The following is a 24,685-nucleotide window of genomic DNA, read 5'->3' as shown; positions in this document are numbered from 1 at the left end:
TTATCCAGCAGTATCTATGAAATAATTTACATTCTATATTGTGTATTCCATTATTTGCATGCCGTATTTGTATATTTATAAATTTGATTTTAAAATGTAGCAGTGAAAATGCTTAATTTTACGAGACGATCAGTTTGGAATTTAGACTAAATCTGCAAAGACGATGTTTATTTAAACCTTATTAAATTATTATTATAATACCCTTAATAGCAATATGAAATGTGAAGTATATTAATTTATCCTATTCAAGTTAATACGAAGGATTCCGTGATAAGATTCTAACGATGAAAAATAATTATCATTATATATAAATCACCATTGGACTATAAATACATAATACAGTATAAAATCGTTATTCCCAATAGTAATTGACAAAAGAAATCAAACACAGTTTTTATAATGAATAGTCGTGCTGTACATAATAGTTTCGAGTTATTTTTTTAAATGTCACTAAAATATACCATTATTGTACATTTAATTATTGTTTTCCTAATTATTATTCTTACTTTATTTTCAATTTCGCCATTCATAGACTAGGTCCCATCAACTGAAGTACATTTTTCAGTTTTATTTTTTTCATTTCATACCTATCGTACTATATCGAATCTGAAGACAAACAAATTAGTTCAATGCAATGAACATAGTTTGATTAATTAATGAAAGTAAAAATAAAAGTGGACAAGTAGGTATCACTCTTCTGTTCTAGTAGGTGTCGTGTGGGTCATTCTAATGGGTGTATTAAATTTGAATTCAATTATATATCATTGCATACGAAAAACGATTTTGACTGGAGACAATCTGTCAGCCTACATCACTAAATATATTTCATAATATTCTTTTATTAATATTGCTATTAAGTATCTAATTTATTTTACTATAGGTGTTATAATTGGTTAATTTAATTGTTTTAGAAACATTGCATTTTATAATTATAATAATAGATATTTATACTATACTAATTTCTAAGTTAATACTAACTTTCCGTAAAACAGTATGAATAGGCATTCATAATATAAATCGAAAATATTTTTAAAATGTCATGGCGAATAGATATATAAAAATTCATAATATGGGTACGTAAATATTTTAAATCTCCTTGAATAATGTTTTTGAATAATATCAAAATAATTAACATTATACTTCACCAATGGAAAAATGTAATTTTATCTAAATTTTAAATTAAAATATCTATAAAAATAATCGTGTTTGTATATATTTTTAAATCTGGTAACAATTGTATTATTAAATATACATAAACAGTTTAATAGTTTACATTTATTTTACTATGAGAAATTTGTATAATGTGTATATATTACAAAAATACTTTTTTTCAGCACATTATTACGTTTAAGACTCCTTAAAATCAAGTAATACCCAAAAATAAAATAACTGTATTTTAATATATTATAAATCATATTTATAAATAATTAAGTCTTATAACTTTAATAAAATAAAAAAATAAAACTTACAAATATTATAAGTTCTAACTTTTTGAGTTTTAGACCTTACTCATTGTTTTATCTAAATAAAAGTTGTAAAATATATTTCTTGGATAAACACCAAAAATATGTATGTAATTAAAATGCGCTTTAACAAAAGCATTACATGTATGATGAACGTGTGAGACTATTTTTAATTTGAAAAATAGACATTTTACGTATTAATATATTATCATGAATTTAAATTCACGTTTATTATGACATAAAAACGTAAAACAATAGGATTTACAAACAAGGGATGCTATTTTACCTAAATCAATGTTACAAGTTATAACGTTTAATATAATATTGTGTAAACATACGGAATACAATTTATTAATCTATAAATAATCATTTTTAATTTTCCAAAGAAAATATGAAGCATAAATATTTAAAACTCTATGAAAAGGTAACATAACTAAAAGGTAAAATATTAAGCATTAATAATAATAATTAAACTGCATTATACTGAACATAAATTCATCGCAAACAAACTTTACATACACAAATACTAAACGATTTTAGTAATAAAAAACAAGAACAGTCAATAAAGGACTTGTGACCGTCCAAACTATAATATATTTGCATTAAATAAATATCGTGAGGGATGTATATAACGATAACGTTGTTATAACTTATAAATTGTTTACTTGAATGAACTTTTAGCGTTCTTAAAATTTAAGGGTTACTGTAGTAACAGTTGAACTGAATAAAAGGCTAAAGTTTATAAATAACTTGATAAATATAGTTTGATCATTTAAACATATTTTCTTATTTATTATTATTAAACAATATATTATAATAATGAATATAACTCTATAACTAGTTGTAAAGCGTCAAGTATTTTATACTTATTCACGAAAATATATTAATATAATTTAGCAGCAAAATATAAAAACATAAAATATGTGTAATGTAATTTACTTAGATCCACCGGGAATTCCTCACATTGAAGGATACAATGAAGGCGATATTTTGGAAAAAGGAACATATGTAATGCTACGTTGTGTATCAAAAAATGGAAATCCACCAACAAAACTGGCGTGGTTCAAGAACGACCAATTAATTCAAAACCTTTACAGGTACACATTTAAATTACGCAATTACCTATCTAAAATTATATTTATTTAGTACCTAGTTTGATTGATTACATCCAAAATCTAACGATAGAACGAAATTGAATGCGTTTCTTATTACATTCACTGCAAAACAAAACAAAGCGAATTTTATCAATGGTTCTTTTCTCATTATATTTAGTTACCTACATATTTTAGATAAATTATCATGTAGGTATATTTTAGTCATAATATTATTATTATTTATATTCAAATAAAATGAATTTATTTTCAATCGTCCAGTCTTAAAAATAATATTATATTTTTGACAAAAGTATTTCTATTAACAGTGTATATTATTTTATGTGTGTAGTTTTCTTGAATAATAATCACGTCTAACATAAATTTCAGTACAACGGAAAAATGGTCGGAGAGCACGTACTCATTCACAGCTAATGTCTCGGACAACAACGCAAGATTTCGCTGTGAAGCAAAAAACTCAATTAGCCCACTTCCTCAATATGCTGACGTTGTACTCTCAGTGTCATGTAAGTGTTATTTTTTTTCATTTCCAGTGTAATTAACATTTGTTTTGGTTGAAATGAATGCGTGAAGGTACACTCTATACATGCATGTTCATTTTATCTCAAATTATGTAAATAAATTCATTGTTGTGCAACACGAAATAGAATTAATATTAAAGGGTGATAGGGGGGTGGGTTGTGAAAAATCGATGAATCCCAATTTTTTTTTAGTAGTGATATTTTAAAAAAATAACTTATTATCTTTGGACGTATTACTAGTTATTAATATTATTGCTGTTATCAGCGTTTCTGAAAAATAATCAAACAAATAGTGTATTATATTTGTCAAATTTTTTCGGCTCTATTAAATACGCATAGAGATTTTTAAGTATTTATATAAATAAACCAAAATAAAGATATTTTAGTCTAAATAGTCACATACCGATTAAAAAAAAATAAAATAATTATTACATTACTAAATACTTAAAAAATGTTCATACATTGTATATATTTATTTTTTACTTTTTAATTACTAAACATAGATAAATTTGTCACTGAAAAAATAAATGTTTACTTTTGTGTTTGTGTATATAAATGTCGTTTGGTGTACTAGTAAATTCTAGTGTATAACTCTTAAATATTATCCGTAGAAATTACGAGAATTTAAACTTCCACGTAAGACCTAACCAATATTTATATCCATATATTATTTATCGACCAGCAAAATTCAACAATACACCTTTGACGTATACCATAGATATTTAATATGGATGCAAATAAAAACTTATGATTGACCAGTGTTCAGATTAAATATAATAACTAAATATATAAGTATAACGTTTACTTTATACCGTTTCACTACAGAATGTTGTAAAGAATCATGAATTTGATTTATGTTTTCTTGTTAATCATGCATTTTTAAAAGAAATAATTAAAATATTTAGTTAACTCAATATATTTTATATAGCTTATTTTTTAAATAAACATGGATTATAAAGATAATAATGCTTTAAACGATTATTTTAACACATATTGTAAAATAAATCAGTTTTTTTTTAACGCATATTTTAATGTTTTTAAGCGTGACATAAAATTCCAGTAGTAATTATAATATGTACTATGTGTATCGGCAACAATTCTGCCGCAGCGTATTATTTTCTTGTTAATTAAGATTCGTTTATTATTATTTGTTTATTTACTTAGTATAGAATTATCAAAATCAGTTAACATATTTTTTGTAGCTATTAAAATGTTATTTTTAATGAAAATATCTCTATTGACGTAATAAAATACATTTAAATTGTACCAATAAAAATATGTTATTGAAGCATAAATACGTTCATTTATATTTATTTTCATAAATTTGTTTCCTCAAGTTCAATAAGTATTGATTTTACGCGATTAAGACTTACAATTTTATTTTTGGTTTGTATTATTTTGAAAGACGCATCATACTATAGTAAAATTATTAATTATTAAGATGTTTGTTTTTAACTTTACATTTTCTTGATATTGTTATTCATAAATCTTACTCGATTACCAACTCAATAGAAGTAATTAATTTATTATTAGTTTATTAACATTATTCTTAGCAAAAGTATGTATTCTTGTTTCAGAATATATATCTAAAGTATTAATATTAGTATGCTGTCTACGGTTTTTTTGTAGAAGTATAACGTGTAAGATCACGAAGCTGTTTTGTTTTGTTTTTGCCGAAAATCAATGTACTACCAAATACACTATAATTACTTAACTCACAAATTTTGTAATTTTCTATTCTGTTTTAGGCACTTCTATCAAATATAATAAACTATAGTTTTGAATAAAAATTAAATACTTTTCTGCATTGTATTTTATAATATTTTTACTATTTATAATAAACACAATGTCCAAATGATTCTATAATAATTTATAAAGTAAAAAAAATAAAATAAAAATGTATTTTTGACTAAAAAGTTTTAGTTAAAATGTTTAAATGGATTCTAATTTTTTCAATGTCTATAATTATACAACTAATATTATGTTATATTATTATATGATTGTTTATATAAGCGAAATATATTTATTTTCAATAAATAGTAAAAATAACTAAACAAATATTATTTAGATATTTAGAAGCCATTTATTTATATGATATAATTTAGGTTACCTAATTATTATTATGAATTTTTAAAAAATATGATAATAATATATTTTTATGTACATACTGTTAAATTAAATGTATCGAGTTTTAAGAAAACGAATATTTTTAAAAGTATTGATTATAGTTTTAAGTTTTTAAGAATTTCGATAAATTGTTAAGAAGTGATTTTGTGATTTTAATAGTTCCTTTGTATCAATGATGTTCTATTACTTAAGTTTTAAAGCTCACGCTTGTGTAGGTACAAGTCTTCAACTCACTGGATCCACGCGCATGAACAGGTGTTATTTTTCACAAAGGTTACGTACTATTATAAAAAACCATTGACCTCTTGTACTATGATATAAAAAAAAAAAAAAAAAACATTAAACAAATTTGAATTCTTTATTATTTTTACGTAAGATTGATATTTTAACTCTACATATATATACATATACCTCTGTATAGTCAAGTTTGAATTACCAAGCATTAAACAGTTTTAAAATCAAATTTAGATTTTTTTTTAAATACAATTTATTTAAAAAAATATATACATGATATAGATAGTTTTGGGTGAACAGCTGTTGATAATATATATTTTAATAAAAAATTAGATTATTATTATAATAAGGATATTGTTAATACATTTACGTTCTACGAGTAATGAATAACTGATGTCTGGCATTGTGTGTATAGTGTGTAAACATAATTATATCAAAAGTTATAATTATAATAGTAATTAGTCAATTAATTTAATCAATATTGAAATCTTAACACAACCTAATAAATTAACTTAAATTTTTTTTTATGACGTATGTGTAGTTGGTCCAACTCATGTTCGTATTAAAGGACCAAGTGAAGCGAAACAAGGAGAATTTATAACGTTAAACTGCGAAACCGGGCGTAGCAATCCAGCGTCAATGATAAAATGGACGGTGGCTGGTGATGTGGAAGAAAACAGTACTTCCGTAAAGGTGCCAGCTCCGCAGTCCAGCTGGATAACAAAATCCAACGTATCGTTTGTCATACCAACCGGACAGCGTTCCGTGGTGGCCACGTGCCAGTCCATCAGTAACAGCATGTCCGAAAGAGTTATCGACACCCATAAAATCAGCATACTACGTGAGTACAGTTTTTTTTTTTTTATCACAATGGTGTATTGTACAGTGTTTAGAAATACGATTCGTTTACGTGTCTTATTTTGCCGAAGTTATTAGTGTACTGGTGGTTTGACTGCACTTTTATAATATCATCATTATTTTATGGCATGTGTTAGTGAAAACGAAACGAAAACACATTTGTTAATAATACGAGTAATCTAACGTATAATAGCGCGGCCAGATGTCAAGAAAACGTTAAAACAAACGGATATGTATGTACAAATATGTCATATAACTAAAGATTGTGTTGTGAAGTCACACGTATATTAAATTACACGCTCAAATGGTCTAGAGCAGTATTCCTAGATATTAAATATCCGTTGACCTATTAATTTCATCCGTCAAAAATCTGTGTACAAATATCGTATATCCAGGTGATGTGAATTAAACTTAACGGAGTACCTATACTGTAATTAGTACCTATATTGAAGACGAGTAAAAAATCTCAAACACATAGTTTTTCAACGAATTCATAGTTTATGTAAGTGTCGATTTTCTTATTGACAGTAGACAAATATTAGGTAGAATAATATTTAATAAAATATTATTTATTTTCTTTTTACGAATTGTATCATATTTCTGAATGACTTAATGACAACCATATCGTTTAAACATTTTGTAGTGAGTCATTTTTGATATCTGAACGAAATAACTATGAAAAAAAATCCTGTGATATATTATATTTTGTATTAAAAGATTGATTAGATAAAATTACTGTTAAATTTTTCAATGATTAAAAAGAAAAGTTACTTTTATAAGTTTACACCAAATAAAAAAATTCGGCAGAGTATTTTTCATTAATACGAGTTAATAATTTTAACGAAAGTCTTATTAAATTTTAAAAATTATAATTATAAACTGTTATATTTTCTAACGTTTAGACCCGCCTGGAGCACCGATCATAATCGACCAGTCGTCCGGTAATCCAATTCCTTCGGGAAATGTACACAGAATATCTTGTGTGTCTACTGGCGGCCATCCACTGGGTTCGATCACTTGGTTTAAAAACGATAAAAAGGTACAGTGTGATACTAAATTAATTTAAATTAGTTACCGTCATAACCGTTAATAATTTTTGAATTGTAATTTGTAGTATATATCATTCAAGTATTATTCATACATTATTTTGTGTGAGTGTGACTGTACTCTGTATATATTATAATATTACATTCGGAGAATCAAATACCTATAACTGTGAAATTGTATTCATACCATTAATAACAAATACTATTGTAAATGATTCTAAAGAAAAAAAATATGTGATAAAAGGTATAACATAAATACTGCGAGTCGAATGAAAACCTATTTCATCAATTAATTGAATAAATTATTTAAAACCACCTCATACAACAAATACTATAACTGAATGCTATCAATTACTAAGTATTTTATATTGAAACATCCAAACATATTATATAATATTATGAAATCACAAAATGTTATATCAAGAAATAATACTAGATACAATCTAAAAAAGATAAAAAAAATTCTAAGATCAAATTCATACAAAAATAACAAAATATTCTTGATTCTATCGTAATTTTTACATATGTTTTATCATTTACGTATTTTATTTAAACGTTAAATAACTTAAACCATTGTAATGTATGCAAATTTACAGTTGATAACTAGTAATATAGAATAAGCAAGCACTTTTCAACTTAATATAAATAATAAAATATATAAGTAAAAATTGAAAATACTTGTTAATTATTTTATAACATTCAGAAAATGTATCATACAATAATGTACAATAATTGAAAATGAATTTAATTAATTATAATTTATAACGTTGTATAAAATATTTAACGAGGCACAAAAACGTAAAAATGATGGATAATACGAGTATGTAATAATATAGATGCAGGTATAATATTATAGATGTGTAATATTGTTTATTTAGGATATTATAGGAGGTATATACTAACAAAATATTAAATTTTATTGTTTTTGATTCTTTAGGTAGATTCAATAATTAAAACAAATGGGGAAAATTCGATTTCAGCTGAATTGGCATTCGTGGTCAATTATACGGATAATGATGCTACTTATAAATGTGAAGTGAATCATCCAGCTTTAACGGTTCCTTTGATGAAAACGCATAAACTTAAAGTTCTATGTAAGATAAACTATATTATAACATATTATTACGAAAACAAAACTCAATAATAATTAAAAAAAAAAAAAAAACTAAAATATGTACTCGATTTTATACTATATATTAATACTGATTGAAAAAAAAATATATCGTTCGTTGGTAAGTTGATTGAAAAATATTTAATAAAATCATAACGCGAAAAAATACTTCAATGCTTTTCATGCATTAATTTAAAGTTTCCGAATACTCGGCATACAATAACTCTGTGTACGCTAATTAATCGTGATGTTCTACTAATAAGATTCGAAGAGTGATTGTGATTTTAATTTTTAACTCAGACTGAAGTCAATTCGTTCATAAGATACTAAACGTTTCGGAGTTAGTGGTAATCTGTACGCCTCGCTGTCAAAAAATCGAACTAAGGAAAAACAAATATTTTAGAAACCGTTTTTAAAATATTGTCCCTAAACGTACGTCTGCCGAGAAAAATACTCGTTTACGGCGTAGGTAGTGGCACTCTATATAGCTTATTCCGCCCCGCTTTGAATGTATAAAACTCGACGTTCGCGGTACCACCCACTTACGAAATCAAATTTAAATAACAAAAGCAGAAAAACGTTGGGTTATAATATAATAATAATAATAATATCGTAGTATAGTCGTCGCCATACTACGCGAGAAAAACAAATCGCCAACCGATTCAATCTAATAGTAGGTATATAGTGAACCGCTGCAGTTTTTTTTTTTTTATTATTCGTACATTAGTAGGCAGTTATAGGACCGTATCCCGTTTCGCGGCGGACGGCGTCTTTACATAATTATTTCAATATGTCATCCAGACGATTACCTAAGTGTGCGCACACCCAATTTCGATGAGTCGCGTCCGGTGTGCGGCTCTCGAACGAACAACACACCGCTGTTTGCGTGTACTTACGGCGTGTTCACACACCAACACGCACGTATTATACGCGTCGCCGATCGAGTGCGCCTACTGTTTGGTCTATATATTATTGAATAATATTCGAGGAGTTGCACTCGTCTGATCACGCGAAACGACATAATAATAATAATAATATATCGTATAGATTATTGAAATCGTATAATAATATTAACGCGCGAAAGCGGAAAGCGCCCACTCTTGGCCACTTATGTGTACGGCGCAGATCAGCACGTGGGGGTATATATCTGTTTATAGCCACTGCTCTATCCGCGGAGGCGCCCACTCGCACACCTTGCCGACTTGTCGAAATCTTCGTCGTCGATATTAAAATAATAATAATAATAATAATGTAATACAGTCTTCGAAAAATTTTGAACTGCTACGGTTATAATATTACAACCGCTGTAAAAAATATTATACACCGTTATGGTTTGATAATAATTATTGTTGGTTATTATCGACGCGACGGTTAATGCTACACGTAAATAACAAATTATAGCGACGGAGAAGTTTACGTTTTGGATAATGCGTACGCGACCAGACGTTTAAAAACCAATAAAAACTCAATATTTAAATGGCGTTTTGTTACTTATAGTATTAGCTATAACATTCACTTGCATTACATTGACGTAAACATCCTAAGCTATAGCATTATTGTAGTAGATATATACCTTCCAGTTGCGGCCAACAGACATTTCGTTATAATGGTGGGATGGTCGTGTATTGCGTTTATATATTATTATTATTATTATTACGATTTATATTAATGCCAATTACAATTTAACGGGTTGGTTTGTTTGTAAGGTTCGTTCCACAGGTCAACTCAACACGTGATTATTTATTATGTTATTAACTCTTAAATATTATATAAATATATATACTTACAATGTTATTGGTTATAGTCGGTATGATTATATTTCAGCGTTACGTTTCAAAAAATTAATATTGTAGTTAAGTCAATACTTTTAAAGTGTAAAAAAAAAAAAATAGAAATATATTTCTTTGACACTTTGATCATTAGTACTGTTCAAAAAACAGTTTTAATACCCTATAGGTACTCGTAATTTAAGAAAGTGTTTAGAAAATGTGTTTAAATACTAATGATTTAACTTACATAGATACATTTATTTGAAAACTATTCAAATATTATTTTTTGGAAATTAATTGTTTTACAAAAATAATATAATAAACACGTAATTTATAATATAGAGATATTTATTTGTTTATTTTTTGTTTTTTTAAAAATAAAACATTTTAAAAATGTTTTAAAAATTTTAACATTTTTAACATTTCATAAGATATATTTGCAACTTAACCACCTTACTTTTTATATGAATTAATATGAATTATTATCTTTATACATATTTTAAGATTTAGATTTTTTTTAAATTGTTTATTTTATTAAATCAACATTACGTGTAGTTTGAATTGTTTAGTGTAAGTTCATAGTAGACTTAAAATGTAATTATTATTTTACTAACATTTTTTAACTAAAATTTTTAATCTTAATAGGCATAATGAGCTGTGGAACGGATTTATTTGATTGTATTTATTAATTTGCATTTGATTAGGCGTTTAATTAGACTAAAATAGTTTTATTTTTTATTGAAAACACTTAAAAAAATACGTTTTCCAAAAAAAAATAACATCTACGTATTATTATTATTATGGTGCGTACATAGTATGATCATGTGTATTTATTTCATAGTTTTACCCGATCACTTGAACATCAAGCACGAACCGATGCATCTGAAACCGGGCGTACAGGCTACACTCACGTGTGAAGCAACCTCCAGCAATCCGGCGGTGAAGATGAAATGGTGGCACCAGGATATGCAGGTTACCGAGGATGTATACAGTTTCACCAAGCCTGGGCTACACGGTGGAAAGCTGTCCACCATACAGTTGACCATTAATGTGACGTCTGAAATGGACGGCAGAGTGTACATGTGCGAAGCTTCCAACACGCTAATATCCAAGAGCTTAAACAAAGAAGTCACTCTCAACGTATATCGTAAGTAGTTATAAGTGTAATAACATTATGGTGATGCCATTTAAATTTTGTGTGGTATCAACATTTATAAAGATGATAATTTTATTCACCGTTGGAGGTTATTTTTTTCCGTTGTAGTAAATTTGATAAATAGGTAGATATCTACATGTATTTTACTCAGCGACACATGCACCGAGTGTTATATGTGAGTTGTGTACTTAAAATTTGAATGGAATGAAATTAAACTTATTTTACGTTTTGCTATTTGAAGTTCAGTATACATATAAATATATTATATTAAATACTTTTAATCAAATACAATATTATACTATGTGTATATTATTAAAACAAAAGGCTATAAATTAAAAATACGTCAGAATGTGAAAATGTTTGTCTTTAGCCTATAATCATTTACATACCATATTTTTTAAGTTGTTTAAAGAATCCGTTTTCTGGTTATCTATAAAATCTCTCTCATTCGTAGTTAATTATCATTAATATCGATAAAAATGTGTAAATTGACAATAACTAGAACGTTGACATGATAAAGCTAGAGTACTGCGCTTCTATTATAATAAGTAGATATGACATTTAAATCGACGAACTCTCAATTATTATTGTCAAGTCTACCATATATAGTGTAAAATATGACTCCAGAGATAATGTTATACGACAAGATTCAGATCAAGACATAATGTTTGTTGGGTACGGTAGATTTTTTTATGTTTAAAATAAAAATAATTGGTTTTCAAAAATATTTAAATTTATAATAATCACGAAACTTACGTACCCCATTAACTTACAGTTTTTTTTTCCGTCATCGCTAAATTGTTTTTATTTTTTAAAAATATATTCATTATAGATTCAGTATAATATTGCAGGTATTATAATATTCGATAACTTGTATTTGGTTGAAGGTATTGTACATTTTCCTTTTAAGATTTTTTTAAATATTTTGTGTTTGTTTTTTTCTAAAGAGGAATTAGTGTTTTCTTTAGCATAAATCTTACTTTTTGAATTTTGATGTATATAATTTAATAAATAGGTAAAACTATAAGTTTAGTATTCATCTATGCCGCATGATAAAAATACGTGAAATAGTTTATAATCAATGGTGTTATATTATAACATATTAAAGAAAATGTTCAATTTATAACACATAGATAAAATTGAAATATATTCTTAACTAAGTTATGATTGGCAGATACATGATATCAGAAACACTACTTTTAAATATTATTTATAATATTTTACGAATCGTTTAACCATGAATTTCGTATATATAGATAAGCTTGAAGAAATAAACTTGAGATATTAGTTAACTTTATCTGGGTCTGATTTCGTTGTTATACACTTTAATGACGTAAAATAAAATAAATACTAAAAACTACTTTCATCTTGGATAAAGTAGCATCAATTTCTGATAATCACCTAACCTTTGAGTTTTGATCGTAAGTGGGTAGATTTCAAGGTTCAACCCATCTTTAATATTCTGAGAATTTGAGTGGAATGTGTTTGTTTAAGTTTTACATTTATTTTGTGTCTCTAACATTAATTTTTTAGGAGTAGTAAAAATACTTTAGTCCTCAACTTTTTGGGTGGTTTAAAATTTTTAAAGTTCATATTTTTAAGAAATTCATTAAAGTTATGAAAATGTACAAACAATTGTGTAGTATAAAATGTTTATACTCAAGACCTGAAAATATAATACAAGATTCTTCATAAGTTATTCTTGCTAGGATAAAAAAAAAAAAAAATTAAAGGTTTAGTGTTCACTAATTCATTTTTAATTAGCGCTCAAAATGAATTACGCAATTGATCGAGATTAGATATTTAACAGAAAAATAGCAATCTATCCTCTAACGTATTTTCGTTAGTAATTTGAAGTATTTTAGAAATTATTAGGGCTTTTTCACTTTTTGCAATTACATATATCATTATTTTCTATACACAATGAAAATTTCAAAATATTTAGACCAATAATTAAAAATAATGTATACAACAAATACATTAAGTATTTACCACTGCTATATTTTACATTGGCATTGACTTATACGTGTATAACAACAATAATATAATAAGAAATATTTAAAAAAAAATTAATTTTAACATATACGCTGAACCACTATCTCCACTCAGAGTCGTATTTCCTGTTTAATAATTTGTTATTTAATTTAAATCAAACACATAAATAACAATTAACGGTATCCTTTTCAATAATGAAGTGCTCTCGAAATCTATTTTACAGTAAATTGAGCTCTTTTTCATTTTATTTTAATTTATAAACAGTTTATATAATATTATTGACATTTTACAATTTAACAGAAGTTATATATAATGTTATACTCAAACTTAACTATTTTAATCTTTTCCTACAAACGAAAGTCTAAAAACTCTCTTGTTGCCATAATATCGCATGTCACAATATTTGATACTGAGGTTTACAGACCACTGCACCAAATTTACTTTCTACTCTAGTTTTATTCGAAATAATCCATGATCGAATCATGAATGATGGTAACAATACTATTAATATGATCTGATAAAATGTGTGTCGCACAATTGCCGAATACACTGATAAAGAAATTTAGTACCTATTCTATTTTATTCTATTTTTTTTCTGCTATTATCAGTAGCTTAATGTTAGTTTTTTAAATTTTTATATTAAATCAACATACTGTAGCGTATAGATTGCATAATAATATAATATTATATTGGTATATTTAATTACATTTATCTCAACAAACGATTTGATTTAAGTAACGATTGTTTTAAATTTATTGATAATTTACTTTTTATAAATAATATATATGTATATTTATATATACAATATGATAGATAACAGTAAATTGGTTTTAAACTTAAATCTTCCTTTAGAAATTGATTTAAAGATATATACATAATATGTTAGTATACGAATCCTAAGCGCGCTACTTACATCACTTATTCGAGGGACCAATTCCATGTCACTTTTATCAATCATGAATCGTACCCTGTCTATGGGAGCCAATTCGGATGCCCAAACGGTTTTATTAGTAACCGAAAATAAAAAAAAAAAAAACAACCCACCCGATTACTACGTGACTTACGGAGGATTTTATATATATGCGCTGTGGTGGACAAATTTACTTATCTACAATAATATACTTTATTATTATTTGTATCAGGATTTAAGGAACGACTCACGTCGACCTCAATCACGATGAAATGTATCATTTTCATTCAAAATCTAAATTGTGGTTACTATTATTTATTTCGAATGAAAAAGTAGTTTCTATTATTAATATAACTCACAAGAAAATGGCAAAGGTGAAAATGTTATATAGTCATATTATATGCACAATTGTTAAATTTATATTATTCGCGTAACAATAATACGTATATAGTACATCCGTACTAGGCTTCCGAGTTTTTAAAAATATTTTCCTCTCTACTTATTTAAAACATTTTTTTTCTCTCTAAGCATTTTCGGAAATTTATATTTGTATATTATTCAATTTACTGTAATTTGTTTTTAAACCCCTTAGATTTTCTGCTCTCTTTATTTTCATAATTTATTTACCGGCTTCAATAATATTGTTAGCTTACTACCTTCAATTACTTGATTTTCTCTTTTTATTATTTTTAATTTACGTACTATGGCGATGTACGAGTGTGAAACCTTTTTTTACTGTTAAAAGTTTGACCTATATTTTTATTAGATCTGCATTGAGCATTTATATAAATCGAATTTTTTAAATACTTTTGATGTCATATGATAATATGCCTACTGTATGTAGTAATATACTAATTTTACCAAATAAATATTGGACGATGAATACCATTTTTTACTAAAAAAAAATAACAACATTACTCTTGATAGATTTTTTATAACCTACATAGATTAAATATTTTATTACATTTTATTTGCTATTTAACATCGGTCAAAAAAAAAAAAAAAAATAAAATAAAAAATAAACAAATGGAAAAAATAATAATATTAATAGCAAATTTCCTTCGGTTATTTCCATCAGCATACTCGATATACTCATTTATGATATTAATGTTAACCAATAGAAATATTATTAAATTTTATAAATGTTTAAATAATTATACAAAAATAAATATATTCTACAAAGGAATGGCAATAAAAATATTTTAATAATTATTTTTCAGACAAACCAACTTTTGATTCGTATCCCGATTTAATTACGTATACAGAAGGAGATAACATATTCATCACGCTGCAGGCAAAAGGACAGCCTTCACAAATCACGTATAAGTGGTTCAAAAATAACAAACCGTTTTATTCAGTATACAACCGGCGTGTACAAGATTCCAGTATAAATATTACCGGTGTTAAACGTGAAGACGCTGGAAATTATAGTTGCGAAGCGAGCAATACTGAAGGGTTTTCAACTTTTTGGTTTATAATATCAGTAAAACGTAAGCATCTGTGGTGATTATTATTATAAACATTTTAAATCCGTTTTTGAGTATTTGAAAAAAAAAATATATCCATACATATACCGATCAATGCGGTTCATATTTTAAAGCTATCTAAGTTCTTAATCTTTTAATAAAATATGGTTTAAATTATTTTTATTTTATGCTAAAATAATCATGTTTACAATAATATCATATATAATCATTATTATAATATTATGTTACAACATAATTCAAATACATTTTTCAAGTTTATTAAAGATAATTGATTTTGTAGACAATTTTTTTTATTTTTTATTTATTATTTAGAGTTTAGACACAAATAATTGTTTATATGTTTTAATATTTTTTTTAAAATTTGATTTATATTCATTTTTTTTTTTTTTGTTTTTTTAGATCGAGCAACTATTACTAATACTTCTAATAACGTCATCGTAAGCGAGGGTGACGATGCACAACTTTGGTGTCGAATAGAAGGATTTCCGTTAGGTCCGGATCATATAAGCTGGACGCGTCCAAATTTTTTCTTTGACGATCGCACATCAATATTACTTAAAAATACTACTTCATATTTAACTATTTTAAATGCAACACAATTCGATACTGGAATATTCTATTGCGTCGTTAACAACGGTATAGGGAACGAATCATCACATTCTGTAATGTTGATTGTGGAACGTAAGTAATGCTTATTTAATACTTCTAAATCAATACCTACTTAACTCTGTAAAATTATATTATTATTTTACAAATGTCATAAAAATAATTCAACAATAATGATAAACTAAGAAAACAAAATGTGTAACCATATAATACGATTAAAATTATTATTTTATTTTTTTTTTTTTTTTACCAATTGATTGAAATCGTGTGTGCTACAGATAAACCTGAAATACTAACAATGGAAAATGAATCAAAAACTGCTAGCAATGCTGGTATGTCAGCTAAACTTCATTGCCGAGCGGTAGGCGCTCCAATGATTAGATTTTCTTGGGAACGTGATGGGTTGAACATAACAAACATACCTGATAAATACATTGTGGAACAGAAACAAGTAAATATAATTGCTTTATTTTTTAGAAAATATATTTATATATAAAAAATTGTGTACATATTATTAGACCGAAAAGTCAATATTTTTATATGGTAAAATAAAAAATGTCTTGGAGGTATATGTTAAAAATTTTAATATTTTTTTCAAAATTAAACCTCAAACTATAATTATATATTAAAAATGAATTAGCAGTGTTTATTGTTACTTCTGTCGTTTTTTAATTTATCTTTGACCTACGTGATTCTTTTATTTTATATAATGACGTTTTCTATGAATATACCTACTCGAACAATTTTTCTTGGAACACTACTGGTTCTTTGAATAATAATGAAAGTAATAAAAATAACACGAAAATTAATTAAAAATGTATCTGTCTTTGATTTTGCCTGCGCGATCATTAGATATTCTCCAATCGAATCGAAACCGAATTACATCATCGTTTATAGGCGTACGTTGTAGTAGGTATAGGTATTACTCATGTTTTGGTACGCCGTGTCAAGTCAACGGGTACATTACCATTATATAATATTATAATTGATATCATACGTACTACTGTAGACTACTCGTTTAATCTATGACATCGTTGCGACGGCGCTTCGGGGGGGGGTGATATCGAGCACGTCCGTACAATTTACAAGGCAGGAAGAATAAAAAAAAAAAAAAAACACGACTCTAAAATAATCGTCGACGGTCACGTCGTATTATAAACAACGCACGAGTTGTATACACTAATAATAATAATAATAATAATAATAATAATAATAATAATACTAATAATATATCGTACTGCGTTTCAGCTGAACGAAACGTTTTACGAGTCGACTCTGACGATACTACAAGTGGACCAGTACAATTACGGCGATTACGTGTGCACCGCGTCCAACAAACTCGGGCGGACGACTTCGGTTAACCGGTTGACCGTCTTCTCGCACCCCGACCCGCCGTATAACTTCCGATTGGCGAACGTCACGCACAACAAAGCCATGCTGACGTGGACCCCTGGATTCGACGGAGGTAAGACCGCTGTTCTTATAACTTACTTACAATAATAATATTACCGTGTACGACCGCGACGGCGGCGCACACGCACGTCCGCTGTATTTTAATCAATGCGTTGCACTGGGTGTTTCGGTATTTTTTTCCGTCCAAACATCCGTAGTAGGTAACAAGTGTTAATATTATACAAACCGAAAGTTTCGAATTATCGTTTTATATTTTTATTTTTATTTTACGCGGTTCCTTGTTATGTTTTCGTTCTCGCGAACACTCGTTTACCGCAACCCGTGCCACGTATAGTAATTGTGCCTACACGACGCGACGACAGCCAATAAGTGCACTTGGTGTACGAGGGTTTTAGGCTAAAATTACAGCGAAAATATTATAACAGTACACACAGCGCTGTAAGAGATACTTTTACGAAGCGTTTGATTAAAAATTCCGTGAAAAACAAGTTTTCCAATAGTATTCAAATACCACACAGAACAAGAAGCATTTAAAATATTTACAAAAATTCTTAAATTTTATTTTTATCGTAAACCATATGAATCTTATTTTATTATTTTTTTTAAACGTTTATTACTTTATTTAATTATCGTTAAATTTTATAAACATATTAATTGTTTCAAAGTATGCATCCGTATAAAAAGAGTTTTTTTTCATCATAAGTACCCCTCCCCCACGATACTAACAAGATTTCATTCAGTCACTAAGTTTATACGGAGTGATAATATTATTTACTTATAATAGTAGGCATAATAAGTAGTATTATATTAATTATTAACTCATTAATATTACGGGTTACAAATATTAGGACTTAAAAATTTAAAAAGAAAAAAAATATAATAATAAAAGTTTTTAATATAATGTTATTGTATTTAAGAAGTAATCATTACCAACAAATTAAAGTATTTAAATACCTATACTAAAAATATTCTATAAGATGAATATATCATATGAAGTCGATTTCACTATAATTTTGCACTTTTTTCTTTTTTTATGAATTTTATCTAGAAAATAAACTCTCCTCGGAGAATCAAATTTTTTGCAGGCATAGCATTAAAATATTTATGAGTCAGGGTTGACTAGTTATCAGTTGTATGATTAAAAATAACTTAATTAATTTAAATTTTTAGAACTTAACTTTTAACTTGTAATTAATTATGTAATATTCTAGTAACTTTAAAATGAACTAATAAAACATTTTATTGTAATTTTGAATAACAACACAAGTTAAAGTTACATTTAAAAAGATAATAGTTAGACGATATAAATATCAATTTTGCGGAGATTATTGACAATAATTGAAATATATATAATGTATATAATATACGTAATTAACAACCATTTGGAATTAGTAGTTAATAATAAAAAAAAAAAAAAAAAATGTCATTACAAAAATTCGATTACACGTGTTATTTCATATGATGAATCTTCTTATCTTTTTTTATTTGCATTTTTCACTTATATCAGAAGTATTACATATATTTACAATAAATAATAATGCTATGAAATAATAATTATAATAAATCACTAATGTTTAATTGTATTCAATAATATATAAGACTAGTAATAAGTTAACTGCCCGTATGTAAGTATTTTATTCATACTCCGTGTAAATGTATTGATATACGAGTATACAGTTCATTGTTTAATATTTGTATAATTTTGCTTGTGATGTTATATTCTAAATACACTTCAATTATTGAATTTTCGTAAAATATTTTAAAATATATTTTAATTTGATACTTATAGAAATTTCAATCATAACTAATATAAGTAATATATTTTTCTTATGAAATCCTCCGAAAAAAAAAAAAAATAAATATTAATTAACAGTGTCGTTGTTCATCACAATAGTGTTAATGTATTGAAAAAATAAACATAAATAAATAATAAGTTGTAACTTTAACTGTAATTCATAACCAGTTATACATTTCTAATGTATCTAATATCTCGTAACTAGATACACAATTATAGTGTAACTCGTAATTTGTAACCAATTACAATATTAATCGAGTAATTTACCCTTATCAGAACATGAAACATCATGTTATTTGACATACCAGTTATTTGTTTTCTCTAATACAATAATAAATAATAATTTTCGTGAGCTAAATTTTCGTTTGTTTAGGCGAACCGGTTACATATCGTCTTCGGTACCGGGCATTCGACAGCAAAATTTTTCACTTCGAGGACCTCGGAAACGAAACCCATCACACGGTCATCGGACTCGAACCATTAACGTCATATTTATTCAGCATCATGGCCCATAACATGTATGGGGAGAGTTCTTACATGGCCCAGAGCCTTAAAGTAACCACAAGTAAGTAAAGTGATAAATAACATTATTAAATGTATTTTAGATTTAAGTTAGAAACTTAGGTGCAATTATTTATGTTTATATTATAATATAAAATTAAGATATCCATGTGGACCAACCATGAATATTTGTTCTCCAAAACGTTACATCCTATAACGTTTTTGTGATTTTTGTACACTAAATAAAATATATACGATAATATTATTATAATATTTTGTTGGATTTCACATCGATAGTATTTAATATATATATATATATTATAACGGGATTATATTACGATAAGACGCATAGTCGTTCATATTATTGAAATCGTTTTGATTTGAAAACTGTTGATATTATGTTTTACAGAAGAAAATGTGAAATCAAAGTCCGATTCGAATCAAGAGAAGCCGACCGATGATCAAGGAATGCGAATCGTGTTCACTTTCTTGGGAGTTTTTGGTGGTATTTTAATACTCATCAGCATATGCGTTGTATCGTATTGCATACACAGGCGTCGTAACGTTAACAAACAAATAAACAATGGTATGTTTAATTAGTATTATATTATTTACAAAATTATTTATTGGGAGGGATTTCGAAAATGGTGTGCTTTAATGAATAACTGTAGTGATAAACAGTTTTAATTTGTCTTTTTTACTGTACATTTTTAAACGGGTTAGAATCCTGCGATAATTGTTAATTTATAAATTACTTATTTAATGGTATTCATGTTAAGAAATTTCCGTTTCTTTACAGAAAACAACGATTCAAGTAGTAAAACGCCAACGATAGAAATGTACGCACCGAATACCTATAACGGTGGATATGAAGAAAATTTAAGCTCAATTTCAGCCAAATCGGAAACATATTCAAATGTTTCTCCAGATTATAATGTAAGTACAATCATTGTTTTAAATATATCAAGTTTATGAGGAGGGCATGATACTACATTAATACATTAAAAAAAAAAAAAAAAACGATGAATGTATTTGATATTTATAACAAACTTATAACGTAGTAGGAGAGGGTGGATAAAAAATAAAAATTACAATTATTTAAATATGGATTTTATGGCTGTAACGGAAGTTTGAATAAACAGAATATTGTTTACAGGACGATCAACAGCAAAAGTCTGCCGAACAATCGTATTTAATCGAACAGATTGATTATCCTTTCATCAACGATTGTGATCATCCCCTACAGCAGCACGTTCAATACAGCGGTGGTTTAAGTATGAACTCTGACCAATCAATACAACATTACAATATTCACGAAAATACAAACGACATAAGAAATATTGGTAATTTGAGAAAATGTTTAACCTTCCGCTAACCGCCACATAATATATTTTAAGGCCTGCAAAACAGTCCTTAAATTGTCTTCGCATGGACGGAGTTTTGCATTATTATAATAATATGTATATATATATATATTATATAAAAAAAATATATATATATATATCAAAAAATATAAATATATACATACTACACGCTTGAACTAATTATATGGTTTCGGTTTACGCATATAACACAACACATCGCAGCAATAATAATAACAATTATGATGATAATGATAATAACATAAAATTAACAATATTGTATTATCGTTATAATTGTTTAGTACACGTGTTATAAAGACACGTTTCAATTAACCTATCATCGTAAAATCTATTTATTGTGATAATATAAGCACACGACGTGTCAGCTAACGACACAAATCTGCGAAAAAAAGAAATAAAAAACAAACGAACAAAAAAATTGACCGAAACAATATTGGCTCATCGTGTGTGTTGCAGAGAATCGGACTTCCAACCTACACCATCATCATCACCTCCATCACCTCCACCATCACCAACCGCATCAACAGCATCCACAACAGCATCAACAGCAGAAGCATCATCATCATCTTCATCATCAGCAGCATCAACTACAGCAATCTCACCATGTCGCGCCGGGCATACCGACAGCTCGGGCCGTGCCATTACCACCGATTTTGCAAAATCGACCGCCACCTTCGATGATACCGCCAATGGTCAGCAAACTTAATTATTACTCACCACCGCCCCCACCGCCTCCGCCACCCGATGTCACGGTGTTTTCGTCGCAAAATGTTCTCACCACTTTCGCACACAAACCGGATGAAACGGAAGGACACTTAGTCTGAGTCTATCGTTTCTGCTCTACCCCGTTCGCCACACCACTAATATACTATGAATTTCCGGTCATATGCATTGCGTGTGATTCGTTCGATTCTGAAATTCATCAGAAACCAAGTCCACGAAACACAATTATTCCAATCGGGTTCCTCTATTCATGTCATTTTCCTATTACGTCATGTTCTAAAGAAACCTTGGAGCTGCATATTATTCATACGTCGTTTATGATGGGGTGAACAGATAGCAATATGCATTTTTACCTCAACCTTCTTTTTAATTTAATAACAAAATAATGAGCTACCTAAAAAATGTACATAATTCTATTCGCCTGAAACTTTTTATGATAAAGTTAGTTTGTGGGTGGATCCTTGATGGAATAGATAGTGGTACTCAGTATACCGACATATTATTATAGTTATTAGCTTTCCACATACTTAAACTTCTTTCAAATTAAATTCTGTGTTTTTGTCAATTAATCATCATTCGGCTATTGTTTTATTAATTTATTAATATGCTATTTATGAGCCCAATAACATTTAATGTTAGGTTTAATCGTCAGTTGTGAATGTAAATAATTCGTGTTGTTAAAGTTGTTAAAAAGTTGAAAATTCAAATATTTTAAACATAAAATATGAAAAAAAATAGCATAATTCTTATATAATTTATGAATCCAATTATTATCACCTCAAACTGCATAGAAAATGTGCAATTAAGATGATTAGAAGGTCTATTATTAAGTATGTAGTAAGAAATTATCTATAATTAAAAATTAACTGGTAATAATAAAAAAACATCCCAATTTTCCGACATCATTCATAATACGATATTATGTAAGTATAATTCTCTGTCGAGCTTTGTTCGATTGAATGTCAAAACTTCATCATCTGTATTAATAATATTATAATTATTTATATAATATAATCATATAAAATAATATGATTCATTTAATATGTATATAACATTATATATTGGTATGTATACTCTAGTCACGAATAAACATTATTAGATTAAATATTATTATAAACTTAAACAACGTGCGCGTTAATTATTTACATATAAATGTAAGATTTAAAAAAAAATACATATATAATACGCGTATACTCCCATATATACCAAAAATCGATTTCTTGAAATAGTAGTGTGTTCCACCGAAAAATTACGAGATTATTCATTATAGACTCATGCAGGAATTACGTCAAAATATTTATGTAAATCTTGAAGCGTTGGTTGCAACTTTTATTTTATGCTCTTCTACAATAAATTATTACTTATTGTGATCTCGAAAAGATTTAAAATTGTTTTATTTTAACTAGTCTGTTAAGTCTATATAACTATTATAAGCGCACCGAAAATATTGGTTGACTGAACCGTGTTTTTTTTTTTTTAATTCTAAATAGCTTTTCATTAAATTATTCATACAACAATAAATTAGCTATTATATTTTGTTGTTTATTAATTTACTACATTAAGACTTCAATATGTATGTATTCTTTATTAGAATTTTCTTGCTATTGAGTTTCGTTAAGTTTTTGTTTTCATTTAAACACTTAAAAATAAGTAAAACATATTATTATGATGTACCTATTATATTAAGTCCTTTACATGCTTGTGTATATGCATATTATAAATATATATATGTGTGAGTTTATTTTGTTAAATAAATTCATCTACCTACCTACATCATATAATTGTACAATTGATTTTAAGTTTATTCATTATTTAAGTAATAATTCTTATGTAGAATAAAGATAATGTAAATTGAGTCAAATATATTGTGTTGATATTTATTTCATCCTTGGATTAATTCGTGGTGATTTTGGTAAAAAAATGACAAAAAAAAATGAATCTAAGCTATTTTTAGATGTATAAGTTTTAGTATATGAAACCATTTCAATTAACATTTAATATCACATTATAGTTAATATTCAACGCAGTTTTTACACTTTAATGTAAATACTTGCAATGTTGAAAGTTATGATATTTTATTTTAGATTTATTTGAAAATAGTTTGTAGTTTTAGATTGAAAAATAATAAATTTAATATTTGAAGTCATTTGATAATATTTACTGAACTAAGTAAATTCAAATGTTTATCATCAAAAATCTTTACTTTAAATGTATTTTACAAGCACTAAATATTTTTAAAACGCATCTCATGTATAAATGCATAGGAAACCTATTATATATTATGTTTAATATAATCGATATGAATATATTTTCTATAAATCCAATTTCATTCATACTCGTTTATTTATGAAAATATTGGTTTGAATTTAAACTAACAATATATAACTGGCTTCACCAAGACGATATTTAGAATGAGACAAGTCACAATCTCTAGACTCGTACGTCTGACCGTGCTTCAATAATAATACCATAAAAA

The 24,685-nt window shown here is 26.7% G+C and overlaps 1 protein-coding gene across 1 annotated transcript in view; it reads left to right on the top strand.

Annotated features, from left to right (window-relative positions):
- The window catches only part of LOC112595608 (nephrin-like), a 46,903-nt gene extending 23,698 nt beyond the window's left edge, over positions 1-23,205 (top strand). Inside the window, exons 6-20 of the mRNA XM_025340874.1 lie at positions 2,407-2,560; positions 2,945-3,081; positions 5,999-6,298; positions 7,218-7,354; positions 8,299-8,455; positions 11,083-11,388; positions 15,523-15,792; positions 16,189-16,470; positions 16,674-16,846; positions 17,644-17,860; positions 19,977-20,168; positions 20,514-20,690; positions 20,904-21,040; positions 21,261-21,447; positions 21,943-23,205. Coding sequence (XP_025196659.1) covers positions 2,407-2,560; positions 2,945-3,081; positions 5,999-6,298; positions 7,218-7,354; positions 8,299-8,455; positions 11,083-11,388; positions 15,523-15,792; positions 16,189-16,470; positions 16,674-16,846; positions 17,644-17,860; positions 19,977-20,168; positions 20,514-20,690; positions 20,904-21,040; positions 21,261-21,447; positions 21,943-22,310 — 3,194 coding nt within the window. The 3' untranslated portion in view covers positions 22,311-23,205. The remainder of the gene's footprint in view (positions 1-2,406; positions 2,561-2,944; positions 3,082-5,998; positions 6,299-7,217; positions 7,355-8,298; positions 8,456-11,082; positions 11,389-15,522; positions 15,793-16,188; positions 16,471-16,673; positions 16,847-17,643; positions 17,861-19,976; positions 20,169-20,513; positions 20,691-20,903; positions 21,041-21,260; positions 21,448-21,942) is intronic.
- The last annotated feature ends 1,480 nt before the right edge of the window (positions 23,206-24,685 follow it).

Source organism: Melanaphis sacchari, unplaced genomic scaffold (assembly GCF_002803265.2).
Source record: "Melanaphis sacchari strain LSU unplaced genomic scaffold, SCAv2.0 Contig28_pilon_pilon, whole genome shotgun sequence".
NCBI classification, from domain to species: Eukaryota; Metazoa; Arthropoda; class Insecta; order Hemiptera; family Aphididae; genus Melanaphis; species Melanaphis sacchari.
The sequence above is the reverse complement of the archived record's forward strand: the minus strand, read 5'-3'. Positions and strand labels throughout refer to the sequence as shown.